At 43.2% G+C, this 19,438-nt stretch overlaps 1 protein-coding gene across 3 annotated transcripts in view; it reads left to right on the forward strand.

Annotated features, from left to right (window-relative positions):
* The window catches only part of LOC104517313 (splicing factor U2AF 35 kDa subunit), an 11,481-nt gene extending 2,591 nt beyond the window's left edge, over positions 1-8,890 (forward strand). For 2 of the 3 annotated variants that reach the window (XM_010161923.1, XM_010161922.1), the window contains 6 exons: positions 318-384; positions 4,621-4,670; positions 5,290-5,388; positions 6,411-6,544; positions 6,874-6,966; positions 8,171-8,890. In XM_010161923.1, coding sequence (XP_010160225.1) covers positions 4,641-4,670; positions 5,290-5,388; positions 6,411-6,544; positions 6,874-6,966; positions 8,171-8,309 — 495 coding nt within the window. In that variant the 5' untranslated portion in view covers positions 318-384; positions 4,621-4,640 and the 3' untranslated portion in view covers positions 8,310-8,890. Of the gene's footprint in view, positions 1-317; positions 385-1,193; positions 1,261-4,620; positions 4,671-5,289; positions 5,389-6,410; positions 6,545-6,873; positions 6,967-8,170 lie in introns of all 3 variants that reach the window. The other variant, XM_010161924.1, reaches the window with a different exon arrangement.
* The last annotated feature ends 10,548 nt before the right edge of the window (positions 8,891-19,438 follow it).

A 19,438-nucleotide genomic window follows, 5' to 3' on the forward strand; every position in this document is an offset into this window, starting at 1 on the left:
ATGACGAATCTGGTCTCGAAAGCTAGGCGTCTCCCCAGTACCACATAGTTTTGACGTTTTAGGTTACTATGCCTCACAACTCCCATTTTGAGGATAGCTGTGTGACAAATGCAGCTCTTTCTTGGTGGTTAATTAAAACTGTTTTCATAATATGATGGTCTGGATGCAATTTTGGAAGATATTCTGCAAATACGAAAGGAAGTCTTAAGGATAGAACATTTACTTTTAGCTGTTTGCAAACAAGTTGTCTCTTTGCAATTGTCTATTATATGCACAGCAGCCAGTAGAATTCCCCTTTTTATTTTTTTTCCCCGCAGACCATCTTGATTCAAAACATCTATCGTAACCCCCAAAACAGTGCACAGACGGCTGACGGCTCACACTGTAAGTCCCACAGTTGGAGAAATTTTTTTAAAGAATGGTGTTAAAGAGCCCACTCCTAATTATGAGAAAATAATGTTGGCTTCTGAGCTGCTGACATAAAGCTGTTGCAAACAGGACAAGTGACGGAACTCTTCTTGCGCATAGGTCAAGAACTTGTCAAATGTGTGCAGTTTAGAATGCAGAACTGACTGCACAAATTGGACTTGATGCAGGTTCTCTTTCGCGCTGCAAAGTGAAACTCGGTGGCTTAGTAACGCTGCATTCTTTTTAAAGGGTTAACCTGCAAACATTTTTCAAATTCTTGATTTGACAACACCCCCCCCCCGCCCCCACCCCCCCAAAAAGAATAGGTCTATATGTGATGTACGGTAAGTTTCCCAAAACTGTGGGTTTTCTTTCATCTTAACTTTTTTAGGAAAATGGAGATTTCATGTTATGCTGTAATTATTGTATTACTTCCTTTCCAGGGGTTTTGCTACTGAGAAACCATTCAGTAAAACCAAATTTAAACAAATTACTATGCTTCTAATTTGGATACTGTGCCATCTGTTACAGGTCTGCCTGACATCATGCAAACCCCTGCTATAGTAATGCCGAAAAAATACAATAATGGAGTATCGTGAGATCTCTATTACGTTACAGTGTTAGGTTGATTCAGTAAGGTCACCAGCTAAGTGAAAGTTCTCCTTCTTGGGAGAGAATAACCACCTCTCTTTCAGCACAGACTCGGCTAAAGCGACCCTAAAGGAAACCGGTTTCTTGTTAAAATTATTTTCCATAATATAAAGTTGTTGCGTTTTGTATTTCAGACCATTGCCCTCTTGAACATTTACCGTAACCCTCAAAACTCTTCCCAGTCTGCTGACGGTTTGCGCTGTAAGTTCATACAAGTTCCTTCACTGGTTCCCTGGGCTTGATTGTCAGAGCTCAGTGTCGACTTAAGCTGGTCTACCATTTTAGTTTAACAGATCAAACTGACCACGTTTTATTAAACGCATCCAAAACAAGCACACCAAAAAAAAAATATATCCCCAAAACTTTTTTTGTCCTTCTCACCTCCTCTGGCCCCCAACTCCCAAAACTGTGAGGGGAATCTGACTGCCATCCATTAAATCAAAAAGGGTTGAAAGCGTACTTCCCCTGGTAAGCAGTGTCGATTACACTGCTGTCTTCCCTCCGCCTTTTTCCCTGCCAGTTGCCTGCATCCTAGGAATGCTTTTCTGTATGTTCTCTGCTATCCGTTGGGTTCCACTGTCTAAGAGAGCAGGACAGTGGTATGCTGACTTCATCCAGAACAAATTTCTCGCTCTGAAAATGTTAAGGGAACTTGAATTGGAAACTTTTCAGGTTGCATGCAGAAAACTGGTCCTAGGTTAATGCAGCTTGCGTTTAGAGTGTACTTTGGAAGAACGAGCTTTGACTGACGAATGCTTCCCTTCTGGCAGCTGTCCTTTTTGGATAGGTGCATGCTTAAAATTCCTTCCGTGCTTTGAAAATTCAGATTCCAAAACCAAGTTGCGTATTTATCTAAGAAAATCTATCTTTAAAAGTACTTTTGAGGAAGGGAAGGCATTTGGGTATGGTCATGAACTGATGGAATGGCTCCTCATGAAGTAGGAACGGGCATAAGAACGCATGCCTACTGTGAGACTGGCAGAAGTTAAATGACCAGGATTGTTGGTCGGCGATTACTGATATATCGTTGTGATCGAATCATCCATATTAGAACGAGATTAAAATAAATAAAAGGGAAAAAAAAAAAACTATTTAGGACCAAAAAGTATCGGTATTATTTTCTAACATTTCTTGTTGAAGTGATTATTGACTGTGTGGTAATAAAGCTTTGTTTGGCTATTTCTTTTCTTGACTGTTGGATCATAGACTAGTTCAGATTAGTTACCAGCAATTTGATTAGACGTGCTTTGTGAAATCAGCCACAGACTTAAAAAGTCAGCACCGTCTCTTCCGCTTCTAAAAGTGATAACGGCCCAATTAAGTAACGTGAGTTTTTACGTCATGCCATCCAGCTAGATACGTGATGAGCTGTGTAAGTTTGTCCGGATGCTTAGACGGTTCCATTGGATTGTAGGCTTTCTTCTTGCAGATGCTTAGTAGTTAATGCCGTTTCCGTCAACCAAAAAAAATTTACAGTTGGGTATTTCCACTCTGTCCCTAAATTCTCAATGCGCTGGTAACTAATTTGCACAGAGTTACAGCAGTTTTGTCTGTGGAGCGGTTTAGATTGTACAGCTGCAGGAGTCTCGGAACAGATTCTGTAGCGTTGTAAACACCGGTATCCACCTCTATAGTTTGTCTTGGCGAGCGGGTAGCTGTTCAGCAGAGCCAAACTGTACCTTCTGCGGTAGAGCTGGGGCTCTGGCACCAGTAGGTTTGCTGAAACTCCTGGCTCCCTGTTTTTTTGGTATTTGTCCCTACTTAAGTACTGCATGTATTTTAAATGGATAACTTGGGTAGCTATTTAATGCTTTTGTTGTTGTTGCTTAACTGTCTTCCTTTCTATTGCTGTCGTAGAGGATTAACCTTAGTTTTGAACAGCAGTAGTTTTCCTGAGTATTTGAATTAGTAACTGGGCTTCTCAAGGTTCAGATACCAGTAGCCCTGGAATATGAATGTAATGCCTGTGCATAATATACGCTTCCCGCTTGAGAAGGAATTCACATAGTCATTAACCAACTGTTGCTTACGATCTCCTAATTTGAGAGTGGGATCTCCTTATAAGAAGTTTTTAGCACTTGTCTATCTGGTAAAAAGTAGCTATTCCCAGTGCGGCTTGCAGAGCCCCTGTCTGATATCTTTAAAAAAGCCCAGTAAAAGTCCTTAGGTATTAGTGAGCAGTTATCAGTGGTGTTGGCAGAACCTTGGGAATATAGTTAAGTATTAAACTGTCTGGAAATACTGGTTTAATGTTTCCTTAATTTGCTGTGTAGTGGTGGGGAAGATGAAAGTTCTTCAAAGCAAACTTGCTTCGGATTCAGAACCATTGTTAGCCTAAACACTGTACCAGTGCCTCATAGCCTTCTTCAAGAGGTGGGCTGAATGGAAGAAGAGTAATTACAGTTTCAGAGAGTGTGGCTGGTTCATATTAGAGCTTTTGAAGGAAAATGTAAAGTTTGTCCAAAGGGTAATACTGGCCAAAAATGACTGAGCCCAAAGCGTCTCTTGTTTTCATAGCAGCCTGAAGTGAATAAACTCCGCTTTGTTGGCTCAGTTTGTCTCTCACCTCCTGTGAATTAGAGCAGCAGCCTTTGTAATTAAAGGCTAGAATATTCTATGGTAAAATGCAGGGTTCATTTTAAAACTACTCCGCTTGATCTTAATAAACTGCTTAACTGCTGAAGAGCTAATACGTTAGGCTTTAATGTATACAGCTTAAGGTAGTTTTAAAATGCTGTAGACTGCAAGAAATAAATGAAATTAATTTTTATATTCTAAATGCTTTGAAAAATCAGCCAAACTTACATGTTTTTTTATAGCAGCAGGCAAGCAGCGCTCATTTGTCAAGTCCAGCTTGGAGCATGAAAATAATCTAACCTGAATATATGGCTGGCTTGTCTTGCACTAGAAGGTGCTCTGCAGGACTACAGAAAAATTAAGTGATACTCAAAATTAAACCAGCAAATTGCTCTCTGTTGCAAGGCATCATGGTACCCTTCTTTGAGGGCACTGGCAAAAGTGTGTCATTTCAATAACTATTTTGAGCGAATTAAAAACCAAAAAAAATCTGGGCTGTGTCACATCGTGACCTCTCAAAATCTAGTGTATAAGCTGGAGAGGTAGACACGTTAAAATGAAATTCTGCCTTTAGGAAGAGGAACACAGAGTTCTGATCGGGCTTTAAAAGATGCAGACGTAACGAAGCACTTGCCTTCTGTTTAGGTAAAGTTGTTGGTAGGTGGAGGGAGGGTGGGGCTGTACATCAAATTTAAGTGATATTTCAGAGTAATTCCTTTCCCCTTCCTTTAAATTCGTGGCATACAAGTTTGGCTCTGATTAAAACTTGTTTTGATTTGATCATGTCAATGTAATGTTTTGACATACTTTAGGGCCTCAAAGCTCTTCACGCCTACTTATTTTTAATATTCCTGTTAGTTAGCTCCATGCTATATGGTGTCTTCTTATGCTCCAGACGGCCTCTCTAGATTGTTTTGTAGTATGATCAAAATCTCTGCTTCCTTACTTACAGGCTCTAATCGATATGACTCTTGATTTTTACAGGTGCTGTGAGCGATGTTGAGATGCAGGAACATTATGATGAATTCTTTGAGGTATGTGAAAGAGGTAAAAATGTATAAAAGCGTTTGTGGATTTGTCGACACAATGAGTTAGAGGGATTCGGTGCATAGCACTACTAGATGGATATGGAGAAAAACGCTTGTTTCCTCAGGTGTTTGGATAAAACTTAGTTTGAAGTGCTAAGTATTTCCTTGTATAATCCTGGGTTACTTTGGCCTTAACTTTACCGTTTATAATAGAATTTGCTTAAAAATCAGCAACTTAAGCAATGTAGCGTTTGGTTCCATAATTCCCTTCTTTCCTGTAAATTTAAAACATAATTATTTGTGTAGAAGTAACTTAAGCCTTGATGCCATAGTTTTACTTATATGTAGTGTTTTCAGTGCATCTCATGTATTCTGTAAATACTGTATGCATAATGTTTTCTATGGCTTTTTATTGTCTCCTGTTAGTGCTGTACTTACAGGCGGACACAGTACAGGCCAAGCAAGTACTGATTTTAAAATCAGAAATGTGAAAAAAGGGGTGAGGGGATGTTTTGCCTTATTTTTTTAAGGAAGGCCTTCTTTTGTACTTACTGACAGCTAAATGCAATACTTCTGTACTTGAAACCAAGGTGCTGCAAACTTTAATTGGCTGCTTTGTGTTTAGGAGGTCTTCACAGAAATGGAAGAAAAATACGGTGAAGTTGAAGAGATGAACGTTTGTGATAACCTTGGAGATCATCTAGTTGGAAATGTATATGTAAAGGTAGGACACAGAGATGATGTCTGTTTAATCGTATGGGTGGTATTTATTGATTTATAATTTTAAAAGCTACTCTCCGCTTGTAGATTTTGCGAGCGTAGCTCTTCAGGATATAAGCTCCTTGCCAAATTCACAGTGCAAAGTAGAAAGAGTGGAACATATGAATGGAATCTGACAGAATCTTTAAGAGATGATGAGCAGCTTTCTAGATTGTCAAATTCTGTGTCGTTTTCATGAAGTTTAACACTTCTTTTTGCTTTGTTACATAGTCACTGCTGCTGGACTGTTTAGTTTGCCAGGGGTAGTCTGGGGTTCATCTTCCCATCAAGCTGCCTTTTAAGCACTTCATTGTGTGCAGAGGTTTATTTGCAACAGGTGTGTTTATTTTCAACAGGTGCATTTGTATTGTAACTTCCCAGTTATGTGCTTACAAGATGTTTTACTTTACATTTGGTGGTAGCTGGGTGGTTTAAGGAGCAAACTGGAGCACTTTTTTTAGCTCTTAAAAATCATTGGTATCTTGAATAACGAGTACAAAAGCTGTCACCTGCAGAAACTTTATTGTATGTACAGTGTTGGGGAGGGGTGAGAGTGTTTGAATAATTTTACTGTATGTTCCCTTAACTGGAAAGTGTTTTCACACCTAAAATTCTTGACTGTGTAGGTTGTAACCAGAAATAAAAATTAGTTTTAAAAATGTGCAAATAAGCATTCTTTGTTTGGAGTTATACTAAGAAAACACGATGTCTTCTCTCATATCTTTTAATACAAGCCACAAAAGTTGAAAGACCAAACAGAACGTAATTAAGAGAGAATGCCAGTGTTGTGCTTAGTTCTGAGTCCCGCTTAACGAAAAGCTAGCATCTTCACCTTTGATTTGATGGACTGTCCCAGGAACTCTGAAGGAGCTTCTAGTTTGATCACTAGTCCTAAGCCTCAGGTATTGCGCAACTGATTTGATAGGAATCTTCAGTCTGCTTCAGTGGCTTCTCTGTAACATGAGAAAACGTTAATTTTGCTTGTAGTTTCGCCGTGAAGAAGATGCGGAAAAGGCTGTGATTGACCTGAACAATCGCTGGTTTAATGGTCAGCCCATTCATGCTGAGCTTTCACCTGTGACTGACTTCAGAGAGGCCTGTTGCCGTCAGTATGAAATGGGGTAAGAGCGACTTCCTGTTTGCCTCTGACAGTATCTTTGAAATGCTTGCACAGACAGGGCGGCTGCTTGGTGTGGCTTTTGTCTCTAGCTTAGTGTAGAAAGGAAACCGCTTCAGGTAACGTTAATACGGAGAGCCTGCAGTCAGCCTCTTGACTGTTGCCGTCTTCATAGGACTTTGATCCGGGGTGAGTCGGTGTCAGGAAGCGATGCTTGCAATTTACTGCTTTTCATGTTGGAAGTGATCTAAGTTTTAGATGGCTAAAGGCCCACTACGGCTTGGGGCAGACAGATGCAGCAGAATTTTAATTGTCTCTTGCATTCTGTTTCAGAGAGTGTACACGAGGAGGTTTCTGCAACTTTATGCATTTGAAGCCCATTTCCCGAGAGTTAAGACGCGAGTTGTATGGGCGACGTCGTAAAAAGTAAGTTGGCTTTTAAACATGATTGAAACGGGTAAATTGGTTGCTGAGTATTCTGAAGGCGAATCTTTAGACTTCAGTGCTTTCTTGGTTTTTTTCCTGAGGCAGCTCTGGCACACACCAATGAAAGGGCAGCAAGTAAAGCCAGCAAGTGGCTGGTTTAGAGCAAAGGAATAGGTCTTTGTTTAAAAAAAAAAAAAAAAAAAGGTTCTCGCTCTGCAGTGCTGTGGGTGCTGAAGGTTGGTGCGGCTTTACGAGAAGATTCAAGGAGAAGAATATTCACTGAGTCACTTAAGTGCATAGAACCTACCTGTGGTTCTGATTTCCAAACTGTGAGCTGTTACAGGCAGACACAGTTCTCTTATTTGGGAGAAGTATTGCTTTATGCCTCTGTTTTATTCTCTTCCAAATGTATTTGCCCGTGGCCTGTTGGAAGCAGGCTCCCTGGCTAACACGCATTTTGGCAGGATCAGGTTGGCCTGCTCCCGCACCATCAAGCGCATCTATAAATTATATTCAGGACCCAGCCTTACTTGCTTTTCACAGTTAATGGCTGACTTGTCTAGCCTGTATTAATTCCTTAGTGTTTAGTAACGGGCAGTCACTGTACTGAGCTCCCTTTTCACTGACAATAGCCTCACAGTGCGACTCTTCTTGGTAAGAATTTCAGTGGGGCAAAGGAGTAGTAATTCTGCTTACTGGTAAAAAAAATATTGTAATAAATACATTTTATTATACCACACACACACAAAAAACCCAACCCCGCACAAAAGAAGATAACTGAGTTTAAACTGTTAAGTTAATGCAGTTGATTTAGTAGGAGTGGACTCAGGCAGCTGTAGGCTTGCGCTGTGTGTTGTTAAGAGCTATTCATAGCTGTAAGAGCAGGTGTCGCCTTCTCTTGCTTCTTGAACAGCTGTGTAACAGTGTGTTTGGTTCCTCTGCGTGCCTTTCCTTAAGTTTTGCACGCCCCTTCTAACGGATGACTGGCATTTGGGTCTTTTAACAGTACGTGTTGGCTCCCCGGTATTGTTTGTTCGGTTTGTTGGTATGTGGTTTCGCAGCCCGAGTGCCAGTTTCCCAATCCTAATGCCACCTGGTCTGTCTTCTCCCTCGGGGCTCACATCGTGGAGCATCCCGCTGTGTGGTACTGCAAGTAAATTGCTGAACGCGACAAAACAATAAAGTGTTCAAATTTTCTTTGAAGGCATAGATCCAGGTCGAGGTCCCGTGAACGTCGGTCTAGATCCAGAGATCGTGGTCGTGGAGGTGGTGGTGGCGGAGGAGGAGGACGTGAACGTGACAGGAGGCGGTCAAGGGATCGTGAAAGATCTGGTCGATTCTGAGCCATGCCATTTTTACTGTATGTCTGCTAGAAAGTGTTGTAGTTTGACCAAACAAGTTCATAATGAGATTTTTTTTAAAGATGGGCTTCTGAATAAAAAATTTGTAGTGATACAGTATTCTTTGTGTAACTTGTTTCTTGTGGGGGGAGTCTTTTTAACTGTCATTCCTCTATCTTGACAAATACCTGGATTAACTATGCCTGAGGGAAAGGTGGTAAATGTACTGGAGGAGCGCCAGTTTTGGGTTTGTTTTTGTTTGGGTCTTTTTTTTATTTGGGTATAATTTGAACTGTTGATGAAAATGTGTGTATATAATATAAAATATTATATACATAGTAAAAATAATATACTGCTTAAGAAACAGTTACTCACCTAGGTTTCCCTTTTCTGCTATGCTGTCTGCTTATTTAGGTTAGTTTAGGCACAATTAAAAGGAAGGCTGTGCGAAATGCATTTATTTACCAAGTAGAAACGCTTAGTTACAAAAATGTATGTTTGTTTGTTACCCGAAGTCTGTGCTCTGTCTATCAATGTGACTGTGGCATTTACAATAAATCCAATTTCTTGGTGTGAAATCTAAAGCCTATTTTCTAAGCACTCTGGAGTAGTCGAGTTGCTACTCCTGGCTGTGCCAGAGTTAACAGTTCAATTTTTTTTATGATTCTTGACTAAATTTCTTGTCTTTGACTGGAAGGAAAGTTGCCTAGTGCAGTGTGAAAAAGTAATGCTTTTATTGCAGTGATTCATAATAGACCAGTGAGCGCTTCTTTTTTTTAAAAAAAAAAACCACCCTTTTTGCTCCATGCAACATGATACAGAAGGTCTGTTGAAAGAAATGCAAAGTCCTAAAGACTAAGGCCAAATTTCTTAACAGACTGATTTTTTTTCTTTTGTTGTTCACTCTGTGTTCTCTTAGCTGTCATTTAAGGAAAAATATTTCGTTAGCACTCAGGGTCAGAAGAAACCAACAGGATGCTAGTGGAAAACAATTCCCCCCCCCCCCCCCCCCCCCCCTTACTGGCTTTCTGATAGTCTGAGGCATGATAAAAGCGAGCGGGTAGGTGGCAGTTTCTTCACAAACAAGACATCTTTCTCTTTCTGGCTGAGTTTTAATTGAATAGCACAGTAGTTAGGTATTGTAGGTTGTGTTTCTCAAGGAGTTAAAGCTGTAACTGAAATGTTGCTGGAACATCTTAAGGGGCAGTTTGTACAAGGGCTGACTTGCCCTTTGACCTTATTCATGCCTGCTTTTGTTCACAGTGTAACGTAGTAAGAAATTTTGGTCAGTGGTCATATTTCTGCAAGATACAACTTGATGTACGTGAAGCTGGGTAATAACAGTATAGCTTTTCAACGGGAGAGAATTTACTAGTGCTTTTTCAGTTCTGAGGTGGATAAGTTGCTAAATGATCAATCTGTTGATTAATTAAAAAAAAATAAATAGGATATGGAAGCATTACATAGACTAACAAACCACCTTCTCTCTGCCTCCAAAATAAGTATAAAACCAGTTTGCTCACAGGAACTCGGAGTTGGCACACAAAATAATATTGAAAAATGAGCTTTTTCTAAATGAAACTGTTTTGCTTCTTTAAATTCTTGCACCAATTCAATTTGAATTGATTTGCAGTGGATGGTTTGGCCAACCAGATTGTGGAACTTACTTTGCCAGTAACCTTTTTAAAGAAATGTACGTATGTGGAGATGGCTTCACTGCTTCTGTTTTGTTGCAAAAACATAATTTATGCTTTCTTTTTCACTGGAAGAAATTGAACAGTGCCAGGCATGAGATGCCTGGCCTGAAATCTGTGGTGTTCCTGCTAGGCATTAGGAATTCAACATTGATAATTTAGTTCTTGCCGTGTACAGGACATCAATCCAGTTCCATTTCCTCTTCAGTGAGATTTAGGATTATTAGCGAATAATACTAGTGAGGAAAAATCCTCACTAATAATTCTATATCCTGTCATAGATGAAAGACACAAGTTGATTTGCTCTGTAAACAAGTTAGTTTTAAAACTGGCACGGATGTGTCCCTGTAATGGCTTTAATCTGGTTTAGATAAACCCTGGTCAACTGCTGGTGTATCTTTGTGAGATAACAGAAGGTTCATTTCTCTCACCACCCCTTCCAATACAGGTTTTTGTAAGAAAGCATTCTTGAATTCCAGCAAATGCATCATTTTATGGTCTGGTTGGACCACAGCTACCCAAAAATTAACCATGTAACTGGAATATGTCCTAACGGGCACTGAAAGCAATGGATTTTACTGGATAGTTGAAGGCAAACACTTGTGCACCAATCATGACCTGATCGTGTAATGATCACCTCGTGACAGCATTCAGCATTATAAACTAAGCTCATGAATTACCTTTGGTTAGGTTCACCTACTAGCAGGAAAATTCCTCAAATTGGACATTTAAACTGCACAAATTTGGTTAAACGCTTACGTGTGGTAGTCCAAACTGTATTGGTGTACCAGTACGAACCAGTGGAAATCCTATCTTCCCTTTCATTTGTTGCTTACTGTGTCTTAAAGTTTCCTCCCTTCTGTCCCAAAGGTACCTACTTCGCACAAATACTTCATTGTTGGCTCGTCTGTTAAACAGTGGATCTTAATTTATGGAATCCCTTTACCTCAAATAAGTGACAGCATACAGTATTTTCTGAAGTCTGAGGCAATTTGGTTGAAACTGTTAATCCCAAGTGGCTTCCTCTTCTTTGTATTTGGCTCTTACTCTGTGAAAATGCTGCTTGTCCATGAATATGATGTATGCTGAGACTGTAAAACCAAATGGAGAAAACTTGTTCAAAATAAAGCCTTTTTTTTTTTTTATAAGAATCTGACAAAAATTATCCCTTTCCTTTAGATGGGATGCTGCTCTGACTAATGAGGACATAGGCTACAGGTTTCACATACTTAGCTCTTGCCTTGAGCTATTTTTCAAGTGATTCTTTGACTTCTGTTTTTTAGAGCTGGTGGAGCATGTCTTCGGCTCAAAGTAACAAAAAACCCCCAACTCCTAAAAAAACAACCTCTTCCTATTTACTTGGCAGAGTTGAAGTAACAAGAGGGTGCAACTTGGGGTTAGGAGTTGGGGTTTTATTTTGGGGCGGTTTTTTTTTTAATTGGTAAGGGTTCTGGTGGAGAGGTCCTGCAGGTTTCTGTTGCAGTGGTCTGCAGAGAATGAGAAGGGTCATTTTTGACAGAAGGAGCTTGTTCAAGTGAAGAAATGAGTAACTCGGAGGGGTCATGGCTCTTCCAAGATGACTCTTCCTAGGGTTGCCTTGCTCAAGATGCAAAACTTTGGGCATGAACAGCTGGTCCCTTGCCACTCTTTTACAGCAGCACCTTAAACTGAACGTACTGCCTGCAATACGTTAGAAATGAAACTGCTTTCACGATTTGGGGAGGGGGGGAGAGGGAAAATGGTGTTTATCACTGTTCTCCAAACACTTGTAACTGCTCCTGCCGCCGCGCTCATGCCTGCCCTGAAACCTGTCCGGTTCAGGAGAAGTCGGAGCTGAAAAAAGGAACCCAGCCGGTGCACGCCCACTTCACCTGGTGCGGAAGCAACACCCAATAGGTAAGACTATCGTAGAAGAGAATGTCTGTAGCTGTGTTTGCTGTTTATTGCAGGGATGAAGCTGAGCGAGGTTACTGTAGAGCGCAGTTCCACCTTGGAGTGCAGTTAAAAAAAACCTCATTCCCAAAATTACAGCCAAATGCCTGTTGAATGAATCAATACATCTTCATGTAGCACTGATACATGATGCATTCTAAAACTCTGCATGGGTGTTTCTGAACTCATCCCGTTGGTCAACGTTACTTTTTTTAAGAAATGTCCTATGGGGACAGGCTGAGAGAGTTGGACTTGTTCAGCCTGGAGAAGAGAAGGCTCCCGGGAGACCTGATAGCACCTTCCAGTACCTGAAGGGGCTACAAGGAAGCTGGGGGGGACTTTTTACAAGGGCCTGTAGTGACAGGACAAGGGGGAATGGGTTTAAACTGAAGGCGGGGAGGTTTAGATTGGATATCAGGAAGAAGTTCTTCACGGAGAGGGTGGTGAGGCACGGGAACAGGTTGCCCAGAGAAGCTGTGGGTGCCCCATCCCTGGAAGTGTTCAAGGCCAGGCTGGATGAGGCTTTGAGCAACCTGGTCTAGTGGAAGGTGTCCCTGCCCATGGCAGGGGAGTTGGAACTAGGTGGGCTTTAAGGTCCCTTCCAACCCAAACCATTCTGTGCGTTAATGATTCTCCCAATTATTTTTCTTCTTGCAATGCTCATTTTGTTAAATCCATGCACCTATGGAAAATGGAACATGTCTACTGAACTGCGTGGACGATCCTTCCTTGTCAGCAAGGTGCTTATCAGTCATGAACACCTAATCCCCTGCTCATGCACATCACGTTTGATTTCTGACACAGCTCTAACGTTCGTCAAGAAGAGACACTGCTGAAGGGACGCTGCAGTCCTGTACTGTGGTCCCACAGGACTTCCACAGCAGCGGCAGAGCCACTTCAGAAGGTCCCTGTTTTCCTGCTGGAGGTTACTGCCAAAAAAAAATTGTTAATTGATCTGAAATTTCAGCTGAATTGGGTAAGTGGATTCAGGTTGAATGGTGGGAGCTAACAAACCATATCTGCTGCCAACAGACTTGCTCTGGTAGCCAGTGGCTTAATTTCAACAAGCAAAGCGGGAAGGGAGGGGTGTGCTTAACCTCCCCTCCAGCTGTTGAGATGTGTTTCCTTCGTAGCACCCCCATGATCAGTGGGTTCTGTGCTCTTCCAGTTGGGGTGTTCGCTAACTGGATCGTTTTGACAGGACCAGAGGCAAGTTAGGCGCATCTGTACGTCAGCAGAGCAGAAAGGTGCTGAGCTCCGGAGAAGTGGTGGGTTGCTGGGAATAGCCGCCTCGCAGCTGAGCTGGAGCCTGTGGCAGCTTGTGTGAGGTATGCTTGTGCCTTTGATCCAAGGGTCTTAAAAATATCTGGAGCTCTGCCAGCTGTTCCCACTAGGGAGAGAAAATTAGCATGGTTAGGGTATTCCCTTGGGACAAACCCGTGTGCTTTTGACAAAGGTATGCAGGGTGCTGCTTTCCAGGGCATTGGGAAATCGATGCGCTGTAGCCCACTTCCAGCCCTCAGTTTCCAAAACCTGCTCTTTCGGTTAGGTCTGTGGGAAGAACAGTAAATTCTGTCTGCTCTGGCTTCAGTGAGTCGCAGGATAAGTAGGGAGAAAGGCAGGAGACAGCAGTCAAGCCCGTCTCCCTGCCTCCTCGTTTTTCACAGAGCAGCTTTTATTCTACCAGGCTTGGGCCTGCCGTGCTTTTGCCAGCACCTGGCTTGATTTCTTGCTACTTATGCAAGTGCATGTATGTTACCCATGTGTCAGATCTCGCTTTCTTCCTGGAGCCGATAAGGAGCTGTCTGGGATTCCAGCCAGGAAAGGGGAGGGAGCTGCTGCCACTGCAGCCAGCCTGCCTCCAGGGCCTGAGAGCTGGGGGAAGAGCCAGGGGGAGTGATGGCTCCTCCCTTTTCTGCCCACCTCTTTCCAGCTCTGTATAAGAGAAAGATGTGAGAGACCCTCATGGGTGAAAACGGTCCTACACCTTCCCTCACTGCCTCTTCCTTCCTCTTTCTCTAGTGAACATGGAAGATGTTTCCTCTCTCTTGCCTCTTATCTTGGTGGAGTAAAAACTCCTGGAGCTGCAGGAGGAAGAGACTTGATAAAGGGACTCTGAGCCAGGGCGTGAAGAACTGTATAAGAGAAAGATGTGAGAGACCCTCATGGGTGAAAACGGTCCTACACCTTCCCTCACTGCCTCTTCCTTCCTCTTTCTCTAGTGAACATGGAAGATGTTTCCTCTCTCTTGCCTCTTATCTTGGTGGAGTAAAAACTCCTGGAGCTGCAGGAGGAAGAGACTTGATAAAGGGACTCTGAGCCAGGGCGTGAAGAACCGATTTCTGGACAAAGCATAAGTGGAAAGTGAGCAGGGCTGCGCACAACATTAATTGGTGCATTGCTGGGCTGGGGATGGGCAAGGGAAATTCCAAGCTCTCAGACAGCACAAAATCTGACCAAGGAATAGTCTCATGAATGTCTGGGCCAGTCTTTTCATTCTGGGGTGGTTTGAGTCATGATTCTTAACCCTTTCATGTGACGGTGTTGACCCCAACAAAGAGACATTTGATTGCCCTTCTTGCTCAGTCTCCAAGGAGGCAAGCCTTTCTTTTGGACAGCTCTGATTCTCCAACACACACGTGGTAGCAGCTGGGACACTTCACAGAAAGACCATCTTCAGCCAAGGGAACAGATCTGTAGGTGAAGGAAGAGCAGCAGATTATGCCCTCCTTGTTGTACTAGTAGATGACTTGGGCAAGGTTTCTGACTGTCTCTCAGTCCACCCTGGTATCCAGGCTGGGGTATTACAGCCTGCACAGGGGGCTTGACAGATGAGAGGAAAACTGGCTGGGCCACTGGGCTTAGAGGGCAGTGATTAATGGTTCATACCCTCCCTGGAGACCAGTTACACGTCGCACGTGGGTCTGTGACAGTATCTGTTCTGTTTTAATATTTTTTTATCAGTGACTTAGAGGAGAAAATGAGCGCGTCCTCACTGGGTATGTGGATGACACCAAACTGGGGTGGTTCACCTGACGTACTAGAGGGCAGGGCAGTCATGCACAAGGACCTGGACAGACTGGAGTGATGGGCCAGCAGAAACCTCGTGAAATTCAGCCAGGACAAAATCCAAGTCCTACCCGCTGGGCGGGCAATCCCTGGCAGGGCACTGGCTGCAGGTAAGGCCTAGGGGTGACAGCAGACAGCAAGTTGGACGTGAGGCCACAGTGTGTCCTGGAAGCAAAGGGTAGGGGAACTGCATCCTTGGTGGGATAAACAGGGACAGCCAACAGACTGAGGGAGATGATTATCCCCGCCCTGCTCAGCACCCGTTAGACCACACCTAGATACTGCCTACCGTCTGGGGCTCCCAGTGGGGAAAAGACATCAATAAGTTGGAGTGAGTGGGGTGGGTGGCCAAGGCGGTCAGGGGCTAGAGTGGTGGCCCTGTGAGGAGAGGCCAGGGCAGCAGGGCTTGCTTAGCCCAGGGAAGGGAAGACTTGGGGGGAACCTAACAGACACCTCCTTGTGCCTGCAGGGAGGTCAGCAAGTGGAAAACTCAGGATCTTGACTGAGGCCATAAATTGAAAGAGGTGTTCTGCCTAAATCCTTGCCGTAACTTTGACATTGTCCACTTTCTCCTGTTCTGAAGGAACATGAAAAATTGCACATCCCCTTCCTCATTGCCCTTTAGCTAAGTGAAGACAGTTCTGCCTCTTTCTCAGTTTTCTCGTCTCTGAACAGCTCCACTTCTTTCAGTCCTCCTAGGCCATGTTTCTCTCTACACCTTCTTGTTGTGCCCCTCAGGCCATGTCCCACGCAGGCCGTATCTTTTTTGAAACGCAGCATTCCAGACGTAGCTGACAGTAGCTCAACGAAGCGCACCAGTGCTGAGGGCGCCATGTGTCCCGCAGACTGTTCCTGTTTGCATAACCCTGCGTGACATTTGCTTTTTTCACAACAGCAGGGCCTTGTTGACTCACACTGAGGTTGCACGGCCCTGTAGGCATACCTTCCACTCCATGCAGTTGCTGTCCAGGCAGTGGCTACTCCAGCAGTTGACTGCTCCTGCATGGCTGTAAAATTTTGCTTTTGTCCTCCTGGGCCAACTTCATATTTCACTTTCTCATATAATTTCTCTAGTTTGTCAAATACAACTTTGAACTACGATTCTGACCTCCAAATTGTTTGCAGCCTCTTCTATGCAGTTAAAATACGGAGTGGCTCTACTTGGGCTGCTTTTTCCTCCCTTTGTATAAAAACATTTCCATGCACTTATGCAATAGCCTTGTGCTCTTCCTGCCCAAAAGGGCTCCGGGTACCACCAAAGCACCACTGGTTCTTTCACTGACTTCATCGATCGCACACAAAAAGCCCCCTACACCTGATCTTCCTCTTTCAGTGATCTTACAGCATTTACCTTTTTTCCCCCCACACCCTTTGACCACTGACTGCAGATGTCCAAGGAATCTCCCTCCTCAACCTTTCAGTCTTCAGCACATCAACTCATCACTGACACAAGAAGCAACATTCGCTGCTTGCCATTCCTAAACAAGCTGCTTATTTCTATCCTGATATTCCAATCGGTATCACATCACCACTAAGCTGATCAAATAATTTTTATTATATACCAACACTCACCACAACTCCTCTTGTTCCTTGGGAGAAAAATAATCCGAAGCGTTGTCAGATGGCTGAAGTGGTTCCATTTATGAAATTGTTAGTGACCTGCTGATGTAAGGGACTTCTTATTCTCAAGGTTGAGTTGAAGATTAATCTAAGTGTCCCACTGATTGGGCTCAGCCAGAATGGTCTAATTAGTGGGCAGTGGGGTGGAGAAAAGCTTTGTGTCTTCATTCCTAGCCACCATGACTGATTTTAATGCCACTAATGCCAGTGGCGCAGCGTGGCCAGGTGTCACGGTGAATATAAGTTATTTTTGGGTTTGGGGTTTTTTTTTAAAGATAACACTCACATTTTTATCTAAGTGTTGCCAGTTTACCTTCACCTGGCTTCTGCCACAGGGAAGGAGATCAAATTTTGAGTGCAGAGCTGTGGTGCAATTACAAATACCTCTCATTAGCCTCACACATTATGTTTGGATAGTTTCCAACATGCCCAGTGCCGTCACGCGGTCTTACAAGTCTCCTCTGAGGTATCTGTTTTACCTTTTACAAGAGCTGGCAAATCCATCTGTGCTGCTGACTTCGTATCTCGAGACCCATCTGCCTGAAGCTGCAGGGGCTGGCACTTTTTCAGACAGAACAGCTGGCTCGGTGCCTCTTCCCTCAGTCCCTCCTGAAAGGCATAAGAGGTATGGTTACCCCTCCTTGGGTGTGTATGACCGCGGTTTTCAAACACTTGCACCCGCTCTGTTCCAAATATTCACGGATTTTTGCTCCTCTGCGCTTTGCAGCTGGACCTCACACGTGCACTGGTGTCTCACGGGTTTTCTGATAACCATTTCAGGGGCCAGGCGTTCTTAACATTACCGTTTTCACGCTCGGCATTACTCTCATACCATTCTGTAATTTAGCTGCACCAAATGCAAGCTTTGAACCTGATTCCACATGCTTTTCCAATTGGTGTTTTCCCATTGAGGCTAATGGTTACTTGTGCAAACCTCACTTTACCTGCATATTTCTGACGTAACTACTAGACAAATTGCAATTTAAAGTGAATAATTGTCCTCTTTAACAACAGTACCTTCTAGTAAATCTTTCTATGGGAAGATGAGAATAACAATGGGGAATTCCAAGTAGGTTTACATCTACAGAAAGGGGCAGGGAAAAAAACCAATGTGATTGGTCATCAGCATGGATTTTTCTCTGTAATTCGAGCGTGGATTTTTAGCACATGTAAAGAAAGAGCAGCCTCGGTGTTGCAGTTTATTTATGGCTGATTTAAAATACCTGGCTCTTCCCATGGTTTGTTTTTAATTGCTCAGTGTTCTACCTGTGGGTTTTTTTCATAAATTTTACCCCACATCCTAGTCATGGTGCATTTTCTTATCTCGACACTCTGTGACGCTAAGACTGGCCATTCAGCTGCAGACCAGTCACATCCAGCTGTAAAGTCTCCTCTGTCATTTTTACCACTTGATTAAAACATTCTGTTCCTTACTTTTTATTTTTATACATCATGTGATACTCCCCAAATAGCTATACTATGTAGTATCTATATGTCCTGATGGAGACATACAGTTGTCTCCACTCCTTTGATTATCTAAATCACGTGGAACACTTCAGGGTGAACCATGTTCTCAAATAAAGCTACCTGGAGTTGCTTTTCTCCTTATCGCTATTTTTTTTTAATAGATACAGAAGAAATTGCTGGTCGGACTTTCTACAGCAACAAGTTGTGTTCTCGAGATGTTTCACTCTGGTAAGCCTGTTTGGTACTTCAGGCTGTCATGCCAGGATTTCTGTTTTGGTTTTTAACTTCCTGCTTAAACTGGAGCACCTTGTTGGTAGCCAAGAATTACTCTCAGACAATTTGTACCGAGTGCCTTAAATTTACCTGCACCCTGTGTTATATACATCATAAAGCTCCGTTCACAGCAATGCAGATGCAGCCAATGTGACACTGAGGGACTTCCCAGGTACATACCTCATTGTCACATCCTCAGACGCCACCAGAAGTTGAATAATTACATCAGTGCGTAACAACTGTCCATCTCTTTGGTGCCACAAGGACTCACAGAGACTAATCCAGCTTGGCTAGGACACAGCCCCCTGCGAGGCCCAAGACGGCTGCTCTGTGCAAGCGCACCAGCAGATGGGTGCCAAATCGTAGGCAACACGGGACCTTAAAACAGAGAAATTATTTGGGTGTTTTCCAGAGAGATGCTTAGGGCCTGGCATCTTTTGGGATAAAGCCATCTCCTGGTTTGTGGCCTAACTACTGGCAGCAAAATGACTGGTGTGGGTTTGTTTCAGCAAGGCACTCGAGCTTATTTTCTGTAGCACCATGTCCAGCCTGCAGCTCCCAGCCAGGGGGAGATTCACCAGCTCTTCCCTGCTCATGGACTGGGTATTTCCAAGCTTTGACGTGAGACGCAGGGAAGCCTTGGCCATCTCTCCCCCCGATGCTGATTTAGGCATGCCGAAACAGGGCCCGCAACACCAACGGCACATGGCTGGGTGCCCCGAGACCTTATCGGGGGTTCAGGTGCTGAAAGTTAATTTTTAGAATAAGACAATAGTATTATACGTAGGCCAGATATTCTTTGTATGTGTTCAGCTGGCAAGCCAAAGGAAAAATAAACAGTTAACACCCTTTTACCAAGAACATCCTGGAGCTGTGCACATTGAGAATTTAGCAAAGAAAATATCAATGTTTGTTCCTAAAGATAATGAACACTGGGAGACTGGTGACATAAGCCTAAGACACTGAGGAGGTTTGATAGGGGATGAGCCTACTTGTTTATCAAAACTGGGATGATACATGCTCATTAGTACCTCAGCAATGTCCTTGTAAATAATCATAGAATGATTTAGGTTGGAA

The sequence above is a fragment of the Eurypyga helias genome, unplaced genomic scaffold (genome assembly GCF_000690775.1).
Source record: "Eurypyga helias isolate BGI_N326 unplaced genomic scaffold, ASM69077v1 scaffold10732, whole genome shotgun sequence".
Lineage (NCBI taxonomy): Eukaryota > Metazoa > Chordata > Aves > Eurypygiformes > Eurypygidae > Eurypyga > Eurypyga helias.